This window comes from Leptosomus discolor, chromosome 1, assembly GCF_034619465.1.
Source record: "Leptosomus discolor isolate bLepDis1 chromosome 1, bLepDis1.hap2, whole genome shotgun sequence".
In the NCBI taxonomy this organism is placed as follows: domain Eukaryota; kingdom Metazoa; phylum Chordata; class Aves; order Leptosomiformes; family Leptosomidae; genus Leptosomus; species Leptosomus discolor.
The window spans coordinates 132,292,996-132,316,582 of NC_141391.1; the positions used below are offsets into that span (position 1 = coordinate 132,292,996).

Here is a 23,587-nt window from a genome sequence, read left to right on the forward strand (position 1 = left end):
CGTTCGGGTCCCTGCCCCAAACGGCGCAGCCCCGGGCGCCCCCCGGCCGTCGCTAGGGGCGTAGGGTGCCCCGGAACCGGCTCTGAGGCAGAGACTGCTCACGCTGTGCACAGGGAGAGGGGGAGGGACAGCACCCCCAGCCCTGGCCTGCTACATAGAGGCAACAAAATAAAATACAAGGAAACTTTATTTCTCAGTTTTACCAAGGTTTTGCTCTGTTTTTTTGATTTTTTTTTTTCCATTTGTTTGTTTTTGTCTTCGAGCTGCTTATTAGTGGACAAGTCTGGTCAGTTTTTTGTATTAAAAAGGATCTTGATGGAGGTAGCTTTGTCTCTGTCCTGGCTTTTGCTTGGTCTTGCCTGCACACTCATCTCAGTAAACAAACTCAAAATAAAATTAAAAACAAAAACTGGAATTCCAGGTGGAGGCAGCGAGCAAGGCAGCCAGGTTCTCTGTGTAACAGACATGGCGCTGTGGCCTCCAGTCACTATGTACAGAGTCCATCATACATCCCCCTCTCTCCTAAGCCCACTCCTTGCTCCAACGGGCTGACTGCAGCGGAAGGAGGTCCTTCTCCTCCCCGAGACCTGCGCAGCAGCTTCCATGGAGGGAAACAGCACCCAGTCAGGAATGTCAGGCAGAGGGGTAGAGTGTGAAGGGGTGGGGTGGGGGGGTCACACTTCAGCTTAGCCGAAAGGTCAACAGCACTGGGCCAGGGACTCACTGCTGCTGGGCCACCTGTAGGGTAAGAGAAGATGATCTGAGACAGAGTGGCTGGTCAATGGACACTGGGCTTTCCCCTCAGAGCCCCCCACTCCCCACCCTAGGTCACTCCGGCCCCTGACCAGAGAGGATACATACTTGTTGGGGAGGTGGGGGTGGAGGGGGCTCGCTGCTGCGGTTGGCCAGCCGGCTGAGGATGTTGCGCTCGGACATCTGGAGGCGCACTGCCACCGGTGGGATACGGGCAATGGTGGCAGGCAGACGAGTCACATCTGCCTTCATGTCACTCAAAAGCTCCTCCAGCTGCTTCAGAACTGGAAGAGAAAGGGACATCTGTTCAGAGGGGAAAGGGACACCTCTCAGGGAAAAGACGACCCTTGTTTAACACACTGCCTCACCTTTGTGCAGCACTGCATTGGCTGGTTTATTCCCAGCCATTGACTCCTTGGATAGGTGCTGGTGGCTCTCAGCCAGGCATTCCACCTCTGCGAAACGCGTGTTCAGAGCCATAGATGGATGAGATGGGTCTTCCGACATGTTCAGATAGGCAGCTCGCCGCAACTGCTCCTCGATCACCAGCGCTTGCTCCAGGAGCTGCAAGATGGGGCAGTAATGAGAAAAAGTCTTCCAGCAGCTGCCTGAAAAAGAGCCTGTTTACGCTCCCTGTCTCTCCTGCTCCAGTTCTCCACCACCTCATGAGGTGAGATTCTGCACCTGAACCTCCTTCCACCAGCTTCTGTTTACATTAAAGCCTAAAGAGCCCAAAACAATTAAGGGCTCCATTAAGCCGGGCCAGGTACACAAGAAAACCAGGCTACATCTAGTTTAATAGAAGACTACTATAAATTCTCTAGGATTCTCATTCCTCCTCAGATTCTTTTTAAAAGACCAAGTTCTTTGCTATTTTACTCTTTCTTTACAGAACAAGGGATTGAACTCGAATGAGAAGTCCCCATGCTACTTATAGGAGTCTAAAAAAAAAACTGTTAGGCATGTCAGGGACATTTGGAGAAATCAATTTGAGTCCTGGCTGATCAGTTCTGTGCTAACAGACTACACCAAATTAATATCTTGCCCCCAAAATGAGAACTACATAGCCTTTATTTGGGTTGGTCTTTAAATCACTCCCAAAACTAAGCTTTGGTCACTCCCAAACAGGCTGACGCAGACTGAAGACAACCCTTTCACCAGGGCATACAGTGCTTCTAAGTTCTGCTTAGGCATATTGAGTGGGTTGCAGCACATCAAGCAGAAGCTGTGATGGCAACAGCCACTTGAACCTTATGCCTCCTGCATACCAGTTGTTCAATAAACATTGAGAGAGAGCACTGAGCTCCCCAGTATCATTTCCTAGATTAGAGGGAGCTCCCATCGTGGAGCTACTACATGATCCTCACAGGTATTGCTCCCCACCCCCCCAAAATGAAAGGCACTGCAGAAGCCTGCACTTTCTTAGCAGGAACTCAGAACAGCAAACTTGTTCTTAGAGATCCGGCTGGCTCAAAGGCACTTATCACGCTGAAGAGAAATCCTTACCTTAAATCTCCTTGCCAAGAACTTATTCTTTATTTCCAGGAAGTTACCCCTGTTCATCTCACCCTTGAAGGGTTCATTGAGGATGGCGTAACGTGGATCATTCTGAATATCCTGCCAACGGGCATAGCCATGACTGAGATGGGATGAGCTCAGGCAAACAAAGGCAGCGAGAACAAGCAAGTACACAGCCCAGGCAGATAGAGTCCTCAGGAGGGGGTGGGGAAAGGGGGTGCAGAGAGGGGAGGAACAGGAGCCAAGGCAAAGGAATGAGAACTATGTCCTGCTAAGTCTTAACTATGCTGGCAGGAAACTCCTCCTCCCACCACCACTTTCACTCTTGTGAAAGAAGATAAAGCACTCTCTCACTCAATGTGCTCCAGTCAGACCCAGGATGGTCACCTTCACCATGACACAGTTTATGTACAAGGGAAGAGAACTGGTCCATCAGGGTAAGGATACTTGATAATCCCAGCAAGGAGCCAGTAGTCGTGACGCCTATGCCAGATCTCATAGGTCTTCTTTGTGACAGTTGCAGCCCGCTCTTCATTCTGCCACAGTGAGTGGAGTTCTGGAAAGGCAGGAGACACCAGAACAGTTGGAAGTTATTTCATGAACACAAGCAGGGGCATATAAACGAGTTTGGGCATACAGAGGATTTCTCATACCGGTGAAGCCACCATCTGCTATGTTGAACATGAAGCGCTGCTTTACTGCCTTCTTGTGCCTTTCATCTACTGACTCTTTCAGCATCTCTCCATTCTGCAGCATCACCACATCTCTCTTATCGTCCTCCTTTTTCTCATCTATACACACCAGAAATTATTAGAAAGAACATGGCAGATACCACAGCAAGTTGGACCCACAAGTGATCCTTGCAGGAAAGGGGTTAAGGAAGAGAACGGAACAGTTATGACTCGCCTTTCTCATCCAGAGTGATTATAGGAGGTTCAGGGGGGTTCTCAATAGGTGCTCTGTCTTCCACTTTCTCCACATCAGCTGCAGGAGAGATGGAGAGCATGAGATGTAGGGGAACACGGCAAGTCCAAGGTTTTGTTCTTCAGCCTGTGAAACCTAATTACTAACCCAGTTACTGTACTCTTAACTCTGTTCAAAGTCCTGGACTAGCCCCACTGATAGACATCTAAGTTTACACCTGTTGCGTTACGACGAAGCGCTGAAGCAAAGAAGATGCAGCTTTAGGGAAACAGCATTTGAGGGTGATGGGGGTTTATTGCTGTTCAAGTTATTAAACAATCCCCCTAGATTTACCTTTGCTTTCTACTTCCATTGGCTCATCTGGTCTTTCCTTCACCTCTGGTTCATCTACTTTTTTTTCATCTGCTTCTGTGGGGTTCACTGGGGATTTTGCTTCCTGTGGTGGTGTCTCCACAGGCTGGACACACTGCTGAGGACAGAAATCCACGAGAAGCAAGGTAAAGCAGTGCATGGAAACAGAAGACTGTCACAGGAGTTTGGAAAGCAAAGATGCACAGAACTGTCAGGCCAATTCTGAGGACCCAAGAATTATCTTTAAGTACCATTCCAAGAACTCACCTCTGCCTCAGCAGCTGAGTAACACAGCAGAGGAGGCAGAAGTAGAGACATTTGCAATTGCATGAGGCAAACAAGCAACTCGACACTCACCTCCATAGGGACTTCCGTTTCAGCAGCAGCAGCACTGAGCTCTTTCTCTGGTTCACATGACTCTCCTTGCTCCTTAGCACTGGCTCCTTCTTCTACTTTCACTCCCTCTTCTGTGTATTCCCCAACACAGAGCAGCACAGGGGACAAAAGAACAGAAGCCATCGGTATGGTCCTACCCTCGCTGCTACCTTTGCTCCCAGAGATTAGGCCCAAACTGGGACGAACATCACCCAAGACTACCCCCCACGCACTTCCTGCCTACTACAAATGCTGGGCTTTTTTCTCACTGATGTCAGCTCATCCAAGGAAAGCTAGTGTCCTCTCTTGCCTTTAAGGGTTTGCACATACCTTTGGCAACCCTCCTAACACGAGAGGTAAGTTGATCTGTGTCCACCCCCAGACCCTACCACCACAGCTCTGGTGAGGGTAACAGCCAGGAAAAGGTCAGGACACAGGACTTTACAAGACGGGAGCTCTCACCAGGTGGAGGGACAGGGGCAGGCGTATTTGGCTGTGTATCCCCCGGTGTCGAAGGGGTGGGAGTTTTGGGAGAGGGTGAGCTGGGCTGTGAAAGTTTCTTGTTCTCCTCTATCTCTGCCAGTTCTGGCATACTCCAGCGTCCATTCACGTGCTCAAATTCCTGCACCTGCATGAGAGGGAAAGACAGACAAATCATTGGAGAAGCTATACAAAGCTCACCTTCAAACCAGAAGAGACAGACCACTCTGCACACAACAAAAATAGGTGTGAAAGGAGAGGTAACTCACTAGGCTCAGGACCCCAGTGACTACAAGTTGTATAGTGACATTGTTCTGCTAGGCACCTACCTTTTTGCGTATAAGCGACATGACCCCAATGCGAGTAAGGACATGCTGTCGAGAAAGACCTTCTCGTGGGACCCCATCTGCAAAGGTCTCTGCACCATCAGCTCCAGGTTCACATAAATGGCGCATGAACAGTGAGACATAGGCCCTGGAGCAGTTAAGAGACAAGCAATTAGACTATAAACTGGGTTAGCTGGAGACACACATATTCAGACCCCTTCCGACACATAAGGGAAATTACCCCGAGACACCTAACCCACAGCAACACCAGTTCCGGGGTTCCAGGTTCCTTCAAGGGAGCATTTCCTGACAGAATTACTACATACATAAAAGGACACACAGCTGACCCAGAGTCTTGAGCCAGAAACAACTGTAAGCCCAAAAAGGATTCGGGGAGAGTATTCGTTACATGCTTACATGGCTACACGCTACTCCTCTAAAAGCATTTGCTTTTGGTGACTGACGAGTTGAGTCCAAGGAAGGGAACTAGGAACAACCCCCTCAGTCTCTCCCAGCTTATACGTCATCCCCCCACAAAGAACCAATTAACATATTAAGGAAATGTCATCTCTAAGGAAAAGCCAGAAAAGGCTCAATTCTCATTCTTCCCCAAAACAACTAGATGTTGCCAGTCTTCCATCCCTGCCTAACGCAGACTCACTTGAACTCTTTCTCTGACTTGCCACGGAGGTCCCGAACAAGCCACTGAGTGGTGAAGGCATCCTGAGGTGGCATTCCATAGCGCATGATAGCATTGAGGAAGGCTTTCCGCTGGCGGGCGTTGAAACCCAAGACCTAGAACGGAGAAGACAGAGATATGGCAAGAGCCATACAGAAGCAGCTAGAATGCAAATGCCTGCCCTGGTACTACCTACCTCAATGTTCCCCCCCACACGGGCAAGTAAGGGAGGCAGAGGCTTATCCTTATCATTTCTCAGGCCTTTGCGGCTAGGCCGACGAGCTGCTGAAGAGAGAAATGCAGCTAAGGAGGAGAGACAACGCACAGCATATTGTTGTGTGAATACTTCCCTTGCAGAACAGCACCACAAAGTGTATAAATCACCCGAATCAAGTCACAGCTCTTCCCACACTCAGAGAAAGAGGCCCAGGAACTCTGGCTTCACCAGAACTTACCTTCAGACCTCTCATCAAAGTCCTCATCTCCTTCTTCAGAAGCAACTGAATAGTCTGACTGATTATCTGACTGGTCATCCTGCCAGTCTGAAAGAAAAACAGCACGTGAGCCTGAGACGCTACTCCGTTACTTCCCAGCAACATATACTTACACCTATTTCTCCCTCAGGTTCCTGTGGATTTGTACCTCTATCCTCCTGTGAGCCATCATTGTAGTTAACTTGCTTGCGAATACGCTTGCCCTTGCCCAGATTTCTGGCCAGATCCTCCTGTTGCTGTTCATAATGGTGACGCAGCAGTTTCTCCCAGTAATCAGGATCCACCGATTCCTCCTGCTTAATGATCTCCCGTTCAACCTCCTCTTCCTCCTGCCACAAAGAGGTAACAAATTTAGACCCCTATGCTCCAAATCCTAACCTGTCTGAGCAGATATATGCCTACTTGCCCTTGAAAGCATCAGAGCTCGATTTACTTAATTGATCCTACATCATTCAGCAGAAGATACTAGCTGACATCCATGTCATACTCACCCCCATCTCCTCTTCACGAACCACATACTGGGCCACCTTGAAGGAGCTGAGATACTCATTCATGCCCTGAAGTTCTGTATCTTCTGTTTCATCCTGGTTCCGATCCAAGAGACGCTCAATTGCTTTGTCATCATAGTGGATGACACTGCTGTCCTCACCTTCTTTGTTGTCCCCTGAGGGAAAAGCACAGGCACAGTCACTGTGTGGATCTCAAGGGACTAGGAAAGGGAATGCCACCCTAGACCTCTCTGTAGAGCTATAGTCAGCACTGCACCTACAGTCACTCCCTAAGTAAGGAGCCAGACCTCCCCACCTCCTTCAGTTCTACTCCCAGGCACTCACCCCCCTCAGTAGCCTCATCCTTGAAGAGCTCTTCAGTGCCAAATTTGAGAATGTCATCAAGTTCCTGTTTGGACATGGAGCCTGTCTTGGAGCCCAACCCTGGTCTCACTACCAGATGAGTTAGCATCATTTTCTTCTTGGCCACCTGAGTGATACGCTCCTCCACTGAGGCCCTTGTCACAAAGCGGTATATCATCACTTTCTTGTTCTGTCCAATTCTGTGTGCACGACTGAAGGCCTAGAAAAGAGATGTGCTCAGAACAGTCTAGAGCTACACAAGTAGTACTCTGATACACCCTGCCTACCTCCACAAGTTTCCCAGGTGCCTTCAGTTGGCTCTTTAATATTAGCGAAGGCTGGGCCCTGGAAGAACCCTCCACTATTTCACTTCCCATCTCTGCTCAGCCTCACTGCTCTAGTTTTGCATATTTCTAGAGGGGAAGTCTCACATTCCTTCACTCCTCACAATTTCATTTCCCCACTTCCTCAGGATTACTCCATAGTGAGTGGTCTCATTCAGACTTACCTGGATATCATTGTGGGGGTTCCAGTCTGAATCATATATAATCACAGTATCTGCTGTGGCCAAGTTAATACCAAGACCCCCAGCTCGAGTTGAAAGCAGAAAGCAGAACTGCTGAGCACCCGGAGCTTAGATAAAAAGAGAACAAAAGTAATCAAGGTAGAGTGCATCACTCAAAGATTTGTACCTGACCCACATCACCTGAGGGGGAATCACTACTAATTTAAGATTCCAGGAGATCAATGGAAGACTTGGGCCACAATAATCCCACGTTGACCACGAAGCGCATACAAAACAACAGTTTTCATTTGCAAAGGAAGTAAGAGACTCCATACCATTGAAGCGATCAATAGCCTCCTGACGCATGTTCCCTGTGATTCCTCCATCAATCCGCTCATATTTGTATCCTTCGTGTTCCAAAAAGTCTTCTAGAAGGTCCAACATTTTAGTCATCTGCATATCAGAAAAACACCACGGAAGAGTGAGGGACAAGGGGATAACAGATCAACAGGCTCCTTTCTCAGAAAAAGAATTCCCAGCCTTAAGGTTTTTCCCCATATACCTGAGAGAATATGAGCACTCTGTGACCTCCTTCCTTAAGGTTCTTTAACATCTTCTGGAGCAGCAATAGCTTTCCAGAGGCTCGAATAAGAGCACTACCATCGTACATGCCATTTGGCATTTTTGGAGCTTCCTGAGAAGAAAAAGAGAAAAGAAAGGGTGTAAGGGGTGGGGTGGGGGAAGAAAACAGCTTGAAGGGATGAGGCTTGGTTTTAGTCCCTAGCTGCGTTCATCAGGTGCGGACTCACGTCTGGTCATTTAGCTTGGCACAACCACAACGTGCAGCACTACTTATATGAAACATCAGTGCTACCCTGTGCCTCTTCTCTTGCAATGTGACTCCTAGATGCCGTCCTCTTTCTTACTGGCTCAGGGTCTATTCCTACTGTCTTCACTATCTTGCATGAGTCACAAGATAGCTCCTACCTGTCATACAAAGATACTGGAAAAGGAAAAGCCTTCCAGCATGTTGAGTCTACATAAAGACAGGATGAAAAAACACATAAGCAGAAATAGAGGAAGGGGAACCTGGTAACTGGCTCCCTGGTAACAGCCAGCAGGGAATTTGCTTATATAGAATAAGTAACTGGACATACCATAGCAGCCACAGGGAAGAGGTAGGGGTGGTTACAGCACTTCTTCAGATCCATAACAACATTGAGCAAGGAGACCTGGTTACCACCACCCCGTGCATTCAGTGCCTCAAAGTTTCTTGTCAAAATGTATTTATAATATTTCCTGAAAACAAAAAAAACCCAAACAACTCAGACACCCCTCATGAGAATGACTAACATACTCTCTTGCTAAACTCTGCACAGCTCCTGGCATTACCTGCCAGCTACCTAGGCTCTGCCAGTGGCATTCACTATCTCTTTATCCCTTACATCAGGGCACAGGATCAGTCCTCCCTCTACCATAGTGGCAGCAGGAAATCTTCCTCCTATCCACTCTGTAGCAAGCCCTATAATGAGGATGAGGCTGTTTCAACATCCTCTTTGAAACAGAACAGAGCAACAGCAGCTCAACAGCAGGTGCTCTCTTCATCTTCACACTCACTTCTGCATGGGGCTCAACTCCACCCTGACAATGAGTTCAGTCTTAGACGGCATATTCTTGAAAACATCAGCTTTGAGACGCCTCAGCATGTGTGGGCCCAGCATGTCGTGCAGCTTCTTGATCTGATCTTCCTTGGCAATATCTGCAAACTCTTCTAGGAAGCCCTCCAAGTTACTGCAGAGAAACAGACACTCAGCAAAAGCCACAAAGGCAAAAGAACAAAAAAAAGCAAGGAAGGGGACAGGAGTGACAAGACAGGCAGGCTGACTTGCACTGCAAGACATACTGGAATCTCTCTGGTGTCAGGAAGTTCAGCAGGTGGAACAGTTCTTCCAGGTTGTTCTGCAGGGGAGTTCCTGTAAGCAGCAGCTTGTGCTGGAGGGAGTAACCATTCAGCACACGGAAGAACTGGGAAGTAGAGAGAAGGGAAGAAATGGCGGGGAACAAAACCACACAAATATGTCAAAGGCTTATTAAGTCATAGGCCTACAAAAAAACCCCAATTTATCCTAGGAAAAAAAAGTTGATACGAAGCTAGGGTTCAAGCTAGATCACATCAGCTGTTTGGACAAGAGCTCCAAGTAGTTCACATTCCAGACAGGGTCACTAGACTGATCTCATTCGGATCATGGTTCTGCATAGCTAAAACATGACCATAGCAAATCCTACACACCATCAGGTGCTGATAGGTTTCCTTTGCTCTTTTAAGTTACAAGCTCTTTCAGACCACCAATCATTTCCAGACTGCTATACTATGCACTTTCTTTGCTGAATTAGTGTTCCACATTCTTACAACTACTCTGCCTTGAAAATTCTAGAAATAGCTACGTCAGTCTTCCTATTCATATCAATCCTGGCAATGTTCCAGAGCTCTGAACAAGCAAGGGAGAAAAAGAGCTAAGGGTTTGTCAATGTGTCTTTAAGGTAATTTGTGTTGGTTTTCACAACAATAAAGTAATTCCCAGACAGAGGTAGTGAACAGTTCAAGTACTGAACTGAAAAGCACAAGTGTACCATGTTCACCAGCACAAATTGACAATAAAGTAGTAATTTATTTATGAGCTTGGTTATTTCTTTCTTTATTTTACACTTAACTTGATACAAGATCAAACTTAATGAAAGCAGCTTGTACTAGGTGGCAAAAAACCCCCAAAAAGAGTAACCCACCACCACTTGTTTTGTTTATCACACCAGAAAGATCCTCCTAGTGGTCTCAGTGAGGATGTATCTTTCTACATATAGTAAAAAAATTTTCTCATTTTGTAATCAAATATGGAAGTTACTGATTATATCTGCAAAACTTTGGTATATAACCACAATCTGTCAAGAAGCATCTGATCTGTCTTGCAGTCAAATACCTGAAGCTGTCCTTATGTAGTAGTAAAAGGCAGATGGTCTTGGTGGATAAGCAATTGTAACTATTAGACATAGTGTAACCTTGAGCCTTTACATCCTCTTTCAATTAACGAATATTAGTAGTAAGCATTCATTACTACTTCCAATAATTTCAATGCTAAGCATAGAATGGCATCCAGTCTTAGTGCTTACAATAAAGAGAGATCTGGAAACTGGACTGCAAGCACAGCTGTGATGTCTTGGAAAGACGCCTCACACCAAGATCCAAAAAGCTAAAGCCATTTAAGCAAAAAAAAAAATCAAGAAGCAATTTTGTCTTAACACAGTCTCCAAGAACCTATAAAACCAGATTTCCAATAACAATTGTTTTTAGTGTACTGAGCGCTAGAACCCAGCTGAAGACAGACAAATCAATACCAGAATTAAGGCACAAGGGTTTAGGGAGGGGCTGGATTTAGAACATACAGTCAAGTCTGAATTCACACAAGCTTAGTTAAGGCACAGCCTCATATGAAAGGAGCTATACGGCTTTCAGTACCTACTCAGGTATTTTTGAACACCTCTGCCCCCCTCTCTCATTTCTATAACGTGTAATTAGTCCTGCTACAAAGCTAGATGAATACAGAGGGCAAGCCTACTCTGGACACAGGATAACTGGGCTCATGCAGCTTGTTTTATGCTCAGTATGGTAAACCTTTCCAGAACACAGGCGGTGCAGATATATGATCTACTTTCAGAGAAGCCAGTTTGTATTTGAGAGCAACAATGACATCCAGATTTTTCTGTTTTCCTGTGTACACCAATTGTCTAGTCACACAGAGAAAGCTGTTTTAACCAGTGATATGTATAAAAGCGAAGTTGTTGCCAATGATAATCAATCTCCAAGCGAAGGCTGTTAATTTTTTTTTTTAATAACACATCAAATCTATTATTGAACAAATGACTAATAGTTGGCAGACAAACTTATGTGCTTAGGAGCAGATATCTTATCTTCTGAACACTCTCTGCCCATTCCTCCCTGCAACATATGCCATGCCCATAAACCACCTATGCTTCTCTGTACCTTAGACTGATTGTTCTTCAGTCTGTGAGCTTCATCCACAATGAGACAGGCCCAGTCAATAGAGCCTAGTATGGCCATATCAATTGTGATCAGTTCATAGGAGGTGAGAAGCACATGGAACTTCACAGCAGCCTCCTTCTGCAAAGGAAAAGGATGAACGTGGTAATGGGATAGGGGAATGCTCCAGGACAAAGTAGATGCAGTGTTTCTGATGAGCCCTGGTCAAACAGCGCATCAAAAACTTTTCACACCTACAGCTTCCTGTCATAAGACTCAAAACACTACCCAAACCATTCCAGCCTTTTAATCCCCCATTACTCTCTTAACACGCATAAGTCTCCCAGCCCCCTCAGTACTTGCCATTTCTGGACAGTTGACAAATATCGTAACAGAGAAGTTTAACAAATAAGCAGCAAATAGAGGCATGTTAAGAACATGAGATTTGGAGAAGAGTGGTTCATCAAAAGGCGACAGCTCAAAAAAGGTAAGTAGTTTATCATAGCACTTTAAGTTAGTACTTAATGCAGTTCAATTTCAAGGGAAGCAAAGGAGATCTATCCATCTCTGCCATCGGAAAAGGTTTAGCTCCCATCTTGCTTTTACTAGGAAAACTAAAGTTCTACTAGTTCAAAAACTAGCCACCTAGATCAGGCTTTTCTTTCCTGCCTGGGCACAGAATGCAATTTCTCAGATTAAGTAGAAGAGATAGAGGGGCTTGCCTATGGTCAGTATTACTTCAGTCAACTCTCGTTTTCTAGTACTCAATTAGTTCAGACTATTAGGAGTGTTTAAATAGTCTGGAGCAGGAGTCTAAATGCCCACTAGTCATCAATTTCCAGTTATTTCTCCTTGGAAACTGCAAGTATAATCAGTTTCCAGGGACAACAGAGCATCTAAATCTCAGGTGCTGAAAGCCAGTCTACTGCTTCTCTTCTTTCAGCTCAGGCTTGCGTTACAGCAGAGTTCTGTACCTTCATTCTGGATGCTTTTTTGCCTCCACGTATAGCATTATCCTCGAAAGTGAACTCGTTCTCACGGATGATGGCCCGGCTGTCTTTGTCCCCGACGTAGGTCACTACATACATATCCGGGGCCCACATCTCAAATTCTCGTTCCCAGTTGATGATTGTGGACAGTGGGGCACTCACCAAGAAGGGACCCTTTGAGTGGCCCTATCAATAGTCAGTAAGAGCATTAGATGAATGGAACCACCAACATAGGCAGAATCTCTCTGGGTAGTTACCTCCCAGCTCTCACCTCTTTATATAAAGAATATAGGAACACAGCTGTCTGCACAGTCTTTCCCAGACCCATTTCATCAGCCAAGATTGTATCTGTGCCCTGGGCCCAAGAGAAGCGCAGCCAGTTCAGTCCTTCCAGTTGGTAGGGATGCAAGGTCCCGCCTGTTACATCGAGGTACTCTGGTTGCCGGTCATATTTCACTGTTGGCTACAGTGAAAAGAAAGAAGAGTTGAAATCGTTTACCTCAGGCTAGACAGCTACCAAGATTTCTTTCCCAGTCACCTGTATATTCCCTAGTGCAGATGAGACTTCACAGATGACCAGACAAAACTCCCAAATGGCCAAAGGTATCCACCAAAAGTTTGGGTTTTTTTGTAAAACACTTTCATGAAGAGCCAGCCCGTGTCTCACTCACCCGATGGACAAGGTGGCCCTTTGTCTGAAGGCTCTATAACCCATTTGTTCTTTGGGCCAGGAAGGAACTCTAAACCATATGTTCTTCGGTTTCCTATTTACCTGCCTCCTTCCCAAAAATAAGCAGCTGTACGAGATGGTTCCTAAGCAATAAACAGTGACTTACATCTACTGTGGGAGTCTCAGGGGGCCTTTCCAGTTTCCGCATCTTCACTTTCTTTAACTTCTTACCAGGCCTGCCCTCTTCACCTCTCATCAGCTCCCTACACAGAGACAGTCCCAAGAACAGACAAGTTTAATGGCTCTTGTAACAGACCGAGGGAAAACTATTGCAAAGAATAGGAGGGCAATCACCCAACTAAATAGGCTCAAGAGAACAGGGCTGGAACCTTCATGAACTGGTGGAGGCACATGGTTTCTGCCTAAAGGAATAAGGAGTCAGCAAGAAGATGCTTCTTTGCTATCTCCATATGTTAACCCAACCGGTGCTAGGGGCTGACATACTCCAGTATTTTCTCTTGAGCGAAGGGAAAGAAACACAACCTCTAGATACTTCTCTCACCTGTGATTCCAGTAAGCTTGCTTGTAGAGGTCATAATCTTGGATATCCACATCTTCGCTTTCCCAGGATGCCTGGTCATAAGGTAGGTCTCTCCATTTAATCAAATAGTGCACATTACCCTTCTTATCAACACTGTGGAAGAAACCAGTAAGTCCTAAGCACAGTGAAATGACAGTATTCACCCAATCCACACAAATGGGAGAGAGGGAAATGATCCCTTAATGAAGCAACAGAAACAAAACAAAGTTTGTCATACCAACAAAAGAGCTCCCACTGGTTCCCCCAGTCATATTGCAGTTCAGTTCATCTACTCTCCCTTAGTCCTGCTTAACGTCTTTGTTGAAAATCCTCTTTGCTACCTCCCCTACCTATGATTAAGGATTCTGTGGATCATCATCCACTCAGGCTTGATCCCATATCGATAGAAGCGCTCCTCCATCTCAGCATATTTGGGGTCCTTGTTTTTTCTCTTTCGGCTTTTCTCTTCCTCCCCTCCGAAGTCCCCTGAGGGTGGCTCATCCATATCATTTTTGCGTTGGTAGTTCCGAAACATGACCTGGCAGTGTAGCTCCAGCTGGAGCCAGGACAGAAGCAGTTAGTAGGCATTTTCCCCTCAGCTATCCAAAATATCTTCCCCTAGCTATCCACCCTTATGACATGGTTAAGTCCTCTACTCACCTGCAACTCTGACACCCAAGAGCAGTGCCAGTAGGACATGCCCTGCCATTTGACAAAGAACTGCCTTTCAGGCCGACCCTCCAGAGGCTTAGGGGGAGGAGCATTAGGGTCTGCATCAGGTGGACGTGGTGGTGGGGGGCCAACCGGGGGCTGACCCCATTTCCAGATCAAGATCTTCTGCACCTTTCCTTTCAAAGCTGGGCACTGAAGAGTTAAACAAAGCTTGTTACGTCAGAGCATATGTACTCTAACACACAAGCGCTGATGAGTAGAAACTTAAGTCACGGTTCTCTTCCTTACTTACAGCTTTACTACGCAGACAGTATTTGCTTTTTTGCACTTTAAACCTTTCATCCTCTTATCTCCAGCATTTCTTTTGAGCTTTCTCCGGTTTGTCTTTTTTTTCTAGGACTGACAAACCCCAAACTGAATTCAGTATTTCAATTTAGTTGTCTCCCCAGGGCCACACCAATTTGGAAATTCTATGTGAAATACAGAAATTGCTAGGCTTGATGAGCCCAGTAGTCTATCCAACAACAACTCCACTGAACATTTGTACAGAAAAATATTTTGCTGTAGAACTATTGGCTCAGCATAGGGACATCTCCTGAAGTAGCTTTTTTGTTCATCATCTTAAAAGTCCTTATCACCTAATGAAAGCACCTAACACTATTTATAATACTTCATTTCAAGAACTTCCCGGAAAAGTGTGACATTTCTCCCAACTATCTACTAAGAAAGGGCTTGGCACTACAGAGCTTGCAGTGCAAAAAACCTGCCTGGCTCAGTGTTAGTTTAAAATATTTTTTTAAGCACTGAATCTGCTTGCACTCATTCTCCTGTTTCTACATAAATACAGGATGCAAGAAAATTAAGCCTTGACATCCTTGACCCAAAACTGCCTCTAACTACTCTGCACACAGGCAAACCCCATTAGACTCAATGGCTGTAACCCAGTCCTTCCTGCTGCCTGGAGAAAGCAGCCAATTGACAAGGCGCAATCCAGTCACCAAAAAAAAAAACCACCAGGCCTTGATGTTTTAAGACAAAAGTGCAAGAGGAGGTAAGTCTTAAGAGGACTAAGCATTTCCAGGAAAACATGATGATACAAAGTGATTAGATCGATCATCTCTTGTAGCAATAGGAGAATTCACTAGCAGAAACTCACAGTGCAGCGAGGACAAAGCCACTCTCCGTTGGGAATCTCTGGCAACGGGGGATTCAGGCAGTGGATGTGATAGGATGAAGGACAGGCATCACAGCACAGCAGCTCTCCTCCATCCTTGCAGACTCTACAGAACTCCATATGGTGGTCATCCTCTTCCTCAGCATCCCCTACAACATCCTCCAGGATTTCCTCACCTTCAGAGTTATCCTCCTTTGCCTCCCACTGAATGCCCTCTTTTTCCTACAGGAGAGGGAAACCAGAAAACCAAGTATCACACATTTGTGGTTATTTTATTACCGAAGAGCGGCCCCAAGTTACTTGACATCCCCCTCCATGCTCTCTGGCAGTTTGGGGGAATCCAGTACTCACACAGTGTGGGCAGCTCCATTTGCCCTCTGGGGCTTTCTCCATGTCCGGGTCCAGGCAGACCATGTGGTAGGCACGAGGGCAGGTATCACAGAGTATAATTTCTCCTCCCTGCTGGCACACCTCACAGTAGTCCTGGTGATCAGTCTCATAGCCATCCACAGCCACTGTGGAGTCCTCCTCACCTGCAGAGAGTGGTGAGGAGTTATAGCAGTACAAGCCACAGGTACAGGCTTCCTACAGCAAAGGAGGGTACTCTCCAACAGCCCACGTAGTAACAGAGATCCAGCATCCAAACAGGACAGAGAGCAAGAGCTACAACAGGAGTAAAAGAAGCCCATTTGTGTCTTCTTCCACCCATGAAATTAAAGGTGTAGCTCAGGCCAGGAAAACTCAGCACTGTGTTTCCCTACCAAGGTCAGAAAGAACTCCTGAAAATGAGAAAAATCCTGAAAACCTCTTCCTTGTTAAAAATAGTATCAGGTTCTTCCTTTACAAAGAATTCTCCTCCCTCAAATATCCAAGTTCTGCACAGACATTCCTCTAATCTTTCTACACACTTAGCCGTGCTTCTGTCTCCAACTGACAACAACCATTGATACCTTTCTTTTTCTTTTTCCCAGCTTTGAGTTTTTTGCGACTGCGGCTACTTCGGCTTGTAGATCCATCTGAAACAGAGTAGCTGTTGATGCTGGCATCATCGAAGTCTGACTCCACATCCAGATCATCATCTTCACTCTGAGGTAGGTAAGAAAAAAAGCTATGCTACCCAGGCACACATGCTGGGGTCAGCAATCAGACACACATCCTAGAATTTCTAGCATATCATCACATCCTCCTCAGAAGGTCAAGAAAGACAGCCACTTACTGATGATCTTTTACGCTTGGAACCAAATCCTCCCAGTTTGATTTTCAAAGGTGCCACCTTCTTTGTTTTAGGTTTCTTCATATCAGGAATACGAGGACTGGCCTTTGGCTTCCGCCGGGCATTGGGTCCTGGGAACAGAGAATCCTGCAAGTCAGAAGGACTTACAGCCTTGACACCACTCACTCTCCACCACCCTCTCAGATCCTTCATCTCACCTTTGCCCTCCTTTGTCTTGGCTTTCCTGAGTGGCACATCTACAGGGGGCTGCGGCAGGACAGCATCCACATTTGTCACCATACTCTCCACTACTGCAACAGCTGCAGCTGCAGCAGCTGCAACAGAAGCACCTGAACTTCCCTTGAAGGGGTTGTTTGTGCTAAACTCCCTCCATTTGGCTCCCAGTACCATCATCATCTTCGACACTGCTATTTTAGGGTTCTTGGCTGCAATAAGTGGCCTGCATACAGTTAAGGAAGGAAGAGTTACCAAACCACCCTGAAATCTAGATTATTATTCCTCCCCGACACCACCCCCATCAGCACCTCTATCTCTAACTACATTCCTTTCTAATCTCTGATCTCAACAGCCAATGAACCTCTCCACTCCCATCCTTCACCCTGTGTGGAGGATGCAAATGTTCAGGGGCTTGGAAAGTGAAATGGAATTTAGCATATTAGGGAAGAAAGGGGATTGGGAGTGAGGACTTGCATCATCTCTATCACTGAAACCAAAATAATGTTGATCATTTTACTGTTGCTTCAGTTTTTGCTCTAGGTAGGATGCTAGTGTGTCTAATGTGCCCTTAGGTTCCACAAACAAGGAACCTAGCAGTCCTTGTCCCATCTTTTTCTTTTTTTTTCCTCCAGAGTCCTTCCAAGTGCAGGCTTACAGTTCACCTGACAAACTGGCTGAAAGCTTTGTAGTTGGTGAGAGTGCGGTAGTCCTCCTCTGTGAAGATATGATCAATATCCTCCATGCCCCAGTCTTCCAGAAGCTGAGCAGATGACTTCGGCTCCTGCGCAAAGAGAATCACAACAACTCTGCAAAAAATCTCTTAATTTTGCTCTAGGAAAGAGCAGAACTTCCACACATCTACAGATGTTCCAAAGGGTCAGAACTGGAGAATATTTTTACCCTCATCCACTTATCACTGCCATAGGACACAGCCTCAACAGAGGTGGGAAAAGTCTTTGGATTCAATCTACATTCTAGCTGTGTTTAAAGCAGAAGAGGTGAAGTAATGCAAGGTGGGAAAGTGGTCAAGTCAAGCAGGTCTAGTGGAGGAACCAGTGAGACTGAACAGCCCCAACTCCATATGCCATCACAGAGAGCACAATGATCCCCAAAATCAGATACACTGGAATGAGGAGCAAGCAGTCAGTCAGCAGGATAGCTCCTCACCTTTGAGTCATCATCTTCTTCCTCCTCTTCCTCCTCCTCCTTGCGCTTGGCTTTGTTTTTCTTTTCCTTCTTGGGCCCTAATTTCTTCTTTTTCTTCTTCCCAGGAGTGTAGTCACTGCCCTCACTGTCAGAGCGCAGAACCTCCTCTTCTTCCTCCACAAACTCATTCCCCTCACCAGAGCTGTCCCCCAGCTGGGGAGGGAGGGAGAGAGAAGATCAGGCAGCTGTGAGAAAATACCCTGAATAAGCACTAAACACTACACTCTCCCCAGGCTCTAGAGTGTTCATACAAAGGATTGCTGCCATAGGCCAACAACAGTAAGCACCCTCACCCCATATATCCGTATTTTGAAGTGTGACCTCAGGCATCCTTTTCCTTACCTCCTTCTTCTGACGCTTGCTGAGCTTGGGCACTTTGGGTTCCTTTAGTTTCTTGGGCTTCTTCTTCTTCTTGATTTTGGGTGTGTCAGCCTCTGACAGAAGCTCTTCTTCTGGCTCTTCTTCAGGCTCTGGAGGGGAAGAAGTGACATGTCTCATTCAAACCCCATCTGTGCACAACAGTATAGTCCACTTCTCAGGGATCAGTCAAGTTGTCTACTTCTTGCTACATACTTACAAACACAGAAGTGTTTACAACTGCTTGCTCTGTTACTGTTCACAGCCGATACTAAGAAATCATATCATAAGTTACCACTGCACATAGTTTTCCCCCTCCCCCCAACACCACCTGCTTCCACAGTATTCCTTCCTCAAACAGAGTTGCACTCAGATCTTGGGGACCAGAAGTTTGCCGTAACCCAACGAGAAGAGGAAAGATCATAGAATAGATGGCCATGTCTAAATGGGACAAGCAGCAAATACATTTGAGAACTGACTACTATACTGTTTCAGTCCATGAGTCTCCAGGAAAGAAATCCACACTATCCAGCCTCTTCAGCACTATAGAGCATCCTATGGCCACATGCAAAATACAGGCCAATAAGCCACTACTTGTTCTCCTCCATAGGAAAGTTGTTACTCAGCAACTCTATTCTGATCCAGATTTGACACAACCTTCCCCCAACCCCATCCCTCTGCACCAACAGCTAGCAAGCTCACTGCCCAGCCAAAAGAACACATGCCAGCTCACCACCACATGCTCCCATCTGTACACCCCCTTCCCCACCTGCCCAGAGGGGCAGACAGACAGCCCTTCCCTTTGTGGCAGGCTGCAGGAGCAGCCCAGCCACCAGCCCTCCCCCGCTGCCCCGCCCACTGCACACAACCAGAGTCACTCCTTCTCCCTCCAAGGGAAAATGGCCTCCTGACCACAGGAGCTGGGCAGGATGGAGGAAGCCACAGGTCAGAGGAGCTACCACAACCAGGGGCGAAATGGCAGAGGTTGTGCTCTCAAAACCTGGGGTCCTATGCCTGGCTCCTGCCATATTCCCAACCAATGGATGTCTCTTCACTCCCATGGTCCTGCAACACCAGGTCCTTCAGGGACCCCACCTCTTCTTCTCCCCCAAGTTCTGATTTAGAGCCTCTAGTGTCCCATCTTTTCAAACGTATCACCTAAAGCTCTCCAGCTTGCAGGTATTTTAAGTTTTTCTTCACCAAAATTCTCCTTACAAGGCTTACTGACAGTCCCCTTCTGCCTAAGATTTCAGAGGTCCCAGAAAACCCTGGAGTCAAACCTTAAGAAAAAACGCCAAACAAAAAAAACTAAAAGCCCACAGCACCATTTTTCCTTTGCAGTTTTCTTTGCATTTTCCCTTTGCAACATTTCTTTCATATGATGCTACAACACTACAGCATGAGTTACGAGGAAGACTCAAACTTGTCTTACAATCCAGCACACCAGGATATACGTTATTCCTTTTCACAAGGGAGCAGAGAATCCAGACACAGGTCCACAGAGCAAGTCATCAACAACAGCAGCATGAACAACAAAAAACCCAAACCAGAAAAGTACCCAGGGCTCTAACTCAAGTCTTAGGTTGATGAGGATGCAAACACAAGGGAAAAGGCAAGGTACAAAGACTCCAAGAAAAGCAAAGGTGAGCAAGCAGCATGGAGCAAGAACCACAAGAAACCTCAATAATTGGGTGTGGTGATGAAGGAAAGTGGGTCACGCAACAGCCCGGGGCAGTTTGCTCTGGACGTCAGCCGGTCTGAGTTCCCAGATGAAAGAAAGCTAGGCACCCTGCCCTTTTACATACTACCCCCCTTCCCCCTCCCCATTCACAAAATATGAAACTCACAGGCATTTTGGTACCCTGTCAGAATTGGATGCTCTGTCTCCACCCCTTACACCACCTCAAAGCATGGGCCCCGACAATCTGTAATGGCTTGGAACAAAGTCAGCCCCACCTGATAAAGCTGTGAGCCTCGCACTTTGAAGTAACCCTGGGACTTGAATATCAAAATCAAACACATATGCGTGACCCTTAGAAAAAAAAAAAGTCATTCCCCAACACATCATGTATTTCATATATCCAGCTTGAGACCAGTATTACCCACATTTCAAATGCATGCCCTGCAGGCTCTCCATACCTGGATGCTGGGGGATAGCGTTGTTCAACAGGATCTCCATCTCATCATCATCGCTACCCCCTGAGCACGGTGATGGAGATCCAATGCCCGATGCCATGTCCTCCAAACTGAGGGAGGCCTGGGCTTATACAGGGTGTCGTCTTCTTGCCAGGCAAGCCAGTACTTCATTGAAAAGAAAAAGAGAAAGTTATAGCAGACCTGAACTCCGTTTTCCCATGCAATAGTGCTACCAAGAGGATCCGTGAGAAAGCTCAGACAGCGACTTTACTGGATTTGAAGCCTAGATATAATAGAAACACTGGTAGCAAGTATCAGCTCAGAGTTGCGATGAAGCAGGCTTTGAAGACACTAGATATTAAACTGAGTCAGCAACTCATCTTTGGCAAGGAAGCCGAAACAGCTGTCCTACAGGAAAATTCTCCCGTCCTCTGCAGCCGGGAGCCCTCGGTTATTTCTACCTTAGGCTGGGAGAACGCACTGAGGCAGGGAAGGCAGCTGGGCTTCCAAAGGAGACCTGAGGCCAGCCGGGACGCTGTCAGCGAGCCACGGCAGGGAGCAGGTGGTCCCCGCGGGGCCCGGTACGGCAGACAGCGGCGGAATTGGCGCTGCCGGCAGTCCCCAACTCGCCCGCCCAAACTTGGCGCGCCGGCCCCGGGCTGACACCGCCGCGGCCAGAGAGACAGGCCAGCGTCGCCCTGCTCCGCCACCGCCGGCCCCACACAAAAGACAGGGCAGGCTCGACGGCGCCGGCAGCCCCGCTCCGCTGCCCGCCGCACCCGCGCCCCCGCCCGGAGCGGGGCTGCGCGGCGCAGGGCGGGGGCGGCGGGAGGGGGCGGGGGGCAGCGTCTCGGCGGGGCACGGTCTCCCGGGCGGGGGCGCGGGGCGGGGCCGGGGAAGTCCGGCTCGCATGCGGCGAGGGGCCGCCTCTCCCCAGGGACAGGCGCCGGGGCGGGGGCCGAGCGGCAGACGCCAGCCAGGGCTGCAGGGTCCGGCGGAGCGGCCGCTCCCCAGCGTGGTGGGGGAAGGGGGAAACGTCCTGCGGCCGCCCGGACAGCGGGACGGCGCGGCCCCGGCGGGAAGCTGCGGCCGGGGGCCGACGGGGTACTCGGCGGAAAGGAGCGCCCACCGACAGAGACGCCCCAAGAGGCGGCAGAAGGCCAGGCCCGGCCCTGCCCGCCCTCGTCCCCTCCCGGCTCCTCACCCGGCTCCTCTCGCCGCTACCACCTCCGCCGCTGCTGCTGCTGCTCCTGCTGAAAGGAAAATGGCTCCGGCCCCGGCACCGCCTCTTAAAGGGGAAAAACCCCGGCCAGGCCCCGCCCCGCTCCCGCCTCCATCCCATAATATGTCCCGGGACCCCGGCAACAGGCCCCGCCTCCGTCTCCCCGGCAACACCACCCCCCACACCCCCCCGAGACATCCCATAATACTCACCCTCCCCTCAGAACTTCCCACTCACTGCCCGGCCCGGCATCCCATAATAATAACCCCTCCCGCCAGGAACATCCCATAATACGCCCCCCCCCCCCCCCCCCCCGAGAACCATCCCATAATACGCCCCACGCTCGCACCCCTTCGTTCCAGCATCCCATAATACTCGCCCCCCCCCCGCCCGGGACCTCGCGCCGGGACAGGGCACCCCCCGCCGTGCGGCCCCTCGCCCGCACGCGCGCCGCTCGGTCTGCCATCCCATAATAGGCACGTCCCTCTTGCGGGGAGCGGTTGGGGGGGCCCACACTGTAGTAACCCCCGGAACATCCCATAATAGTCACACCCCGGGCGCACATCCCATAATAGTCACACCCACACACACCCCCCCCCCCCGCGCCCAGGCAGGCATCCCATAATAGTCGCCGGGAGCCACCGTCCAGCCAGGCATCCCATAATACTCGCGGCTGCCCGACCCGCCGCCTGTGGGGTCCGCCGCGCCGCCGCCCCCCCCCCCCCCCCCCAGCCCACCCTGGCGCCCGCCCCACCTGCCCGCCGTCCCGGGGCCTTGCCCGCCCCCCGGCCTTCAGCGCCGCCGTCAAGGTGCCGGGGCACGGGGCCAGCCACGCAGCCCGGGGCGCTCTGGCATCGCCCGGCCCCTCCGCGCCACAGGCCCCAGGCGGCCCGCAGCGGGCACCACACTTTCCCCGGCCGGAGGCGCCGCGCCCCCGCCAACGGCCCCCGATCTCGGGGCTGAGCAGCTCGTTCGCTTCCCTTCCAAGTCCCATGCCTCGCGAGGGGCGTACGGCCTCTGCGGCACATTTTCGCCTTCACACACGCACCGGCCTGGGGCCCACGATGTCCCATCCCACACACCCTGCCCATAGGGCCCTTCCGAGGCCATCCGTCCCCAGCCTGTGACATCCAGCAGTGCAGTCACTGCAGCCATCAGCATGTGTGCAGGGAGCTCCCAGTGACTTCTGTTGTCTCCCCACCACACAGGTGGGCCTGCAGTGCCAGGCCTTCTCCTCTTCTCCTCTCCCAACTGCGGGTACCTACAGAACTACCTGTACCCCAGTGACAGGCAATGTCTCCGTGTGCTCCATTCCTCCCTCTCACCCCGTACCTAGCACCGCACACTGCTCCCTGCTGCGGCCCACTGCCAAGAAACTTGCCATTGCTTTATATGGATGTGAACAGTCCATAGGTGTAAATGTACCCCAGTTACACACGTGCAACTGTATAATTAATTTCCAATTAAACAAAATCACATCCCATAATGCCGCCTATCGCCTGTTTAGCATCTTCGTAAAGAGGCGCAGTTCTGTCCATCTCTCCCAGCAAACACGTGGGTATCAGCAACTGCGCTTGTTCCTCCTCAAACGAATGCCTCTGCTGTCCCGCGCCTGGTGGTGCACGTGCATGTTTTGTCCCGCCACAGTGAAATGTCCTGGAACTCGAGTGGAGGATTTACTGTTACAGATCCTGTAACACGATCCCTGCTTTGTCTTGCCAAAAATATGTCCACGCGTACGCTGGGCACGCAGGTATTCTGTAACACCACCCCATCACCTCTGCTGTGTGCTCGAGTGTCACGGACTATCTCACATGCATCCCCTGACCACCCACCTCCCCA

At 48.9% G+C, this 23,587-nt stretch overlaps 1 protein-coding gene and 1 non-coding gene across 2 annotated transcripts; both read right to left on the reverse strand.

Annotated features, from left to right (window-relative positions):
• Positions 1-680: 680 nt before the first annotated feature.
• On the reverse strand, positions 681-20,623 carry CHD4 (chromodomain helicase DNA binding protein 4). The gene is made up of 39 exons (XM_086478293.1): positions 20,527-20,623; positions 18,373-18,500; positions 17,992-18,183; positions 17,487-17,605; positions 16,806-17,047; positions 16,591-16,718; positions 16,325-16,460; positions 15,726-15,907; positions 15,357-15,596; positions 14,189-14,392; positions 13,879-14,084; positions 13,511-13,642; positions 13,115-13,211; positions 12,550-12,741; positions 12,264-12,464; positions 11,293-11,430; positions 9,160-9,281; positions 8,874-9,047; positions 8,414-8,555; positions 7,819-7,950; positions 7,592-7,709; positions 7,260-7,384; positions 6,734-6,971; positions 6,392-6,564; positions 6,049-6,229; positions 5,862-5,972; positions 5,603-5,691; positions 5,389-5,522; positions 4,731-4,875; positions 4,384-4,549; positions 3,904-4,013; positions 3,529-3,664; positions 3,178-3,255; positions 2,925-3,062; positions 2,719-2,827; positions 2,260-2,392; positions 1,122-1,317; positions 862-1,037; positions 681-738 (listed from the first exon to the last, which is right to left on the reverse strand). The coding sequence occupies exons 1-39, from the start codon at positions 20,621-20,623 to the stop codon at positions 721-723; spliced, it is 5,778 nt and encodes a 1,925-aa protein (XP_086334419.1). The 3' UTR covers positions 681-720.
• LOC147416288 (small Cajal body-specific RNA 11) lies at positions 4,217-4,356 on the reverse strand. Its single transcript, XR_015184261.1, has one exon.
• Positions 20,624-23,587: the final 2,964 nt, after the last annotated feature.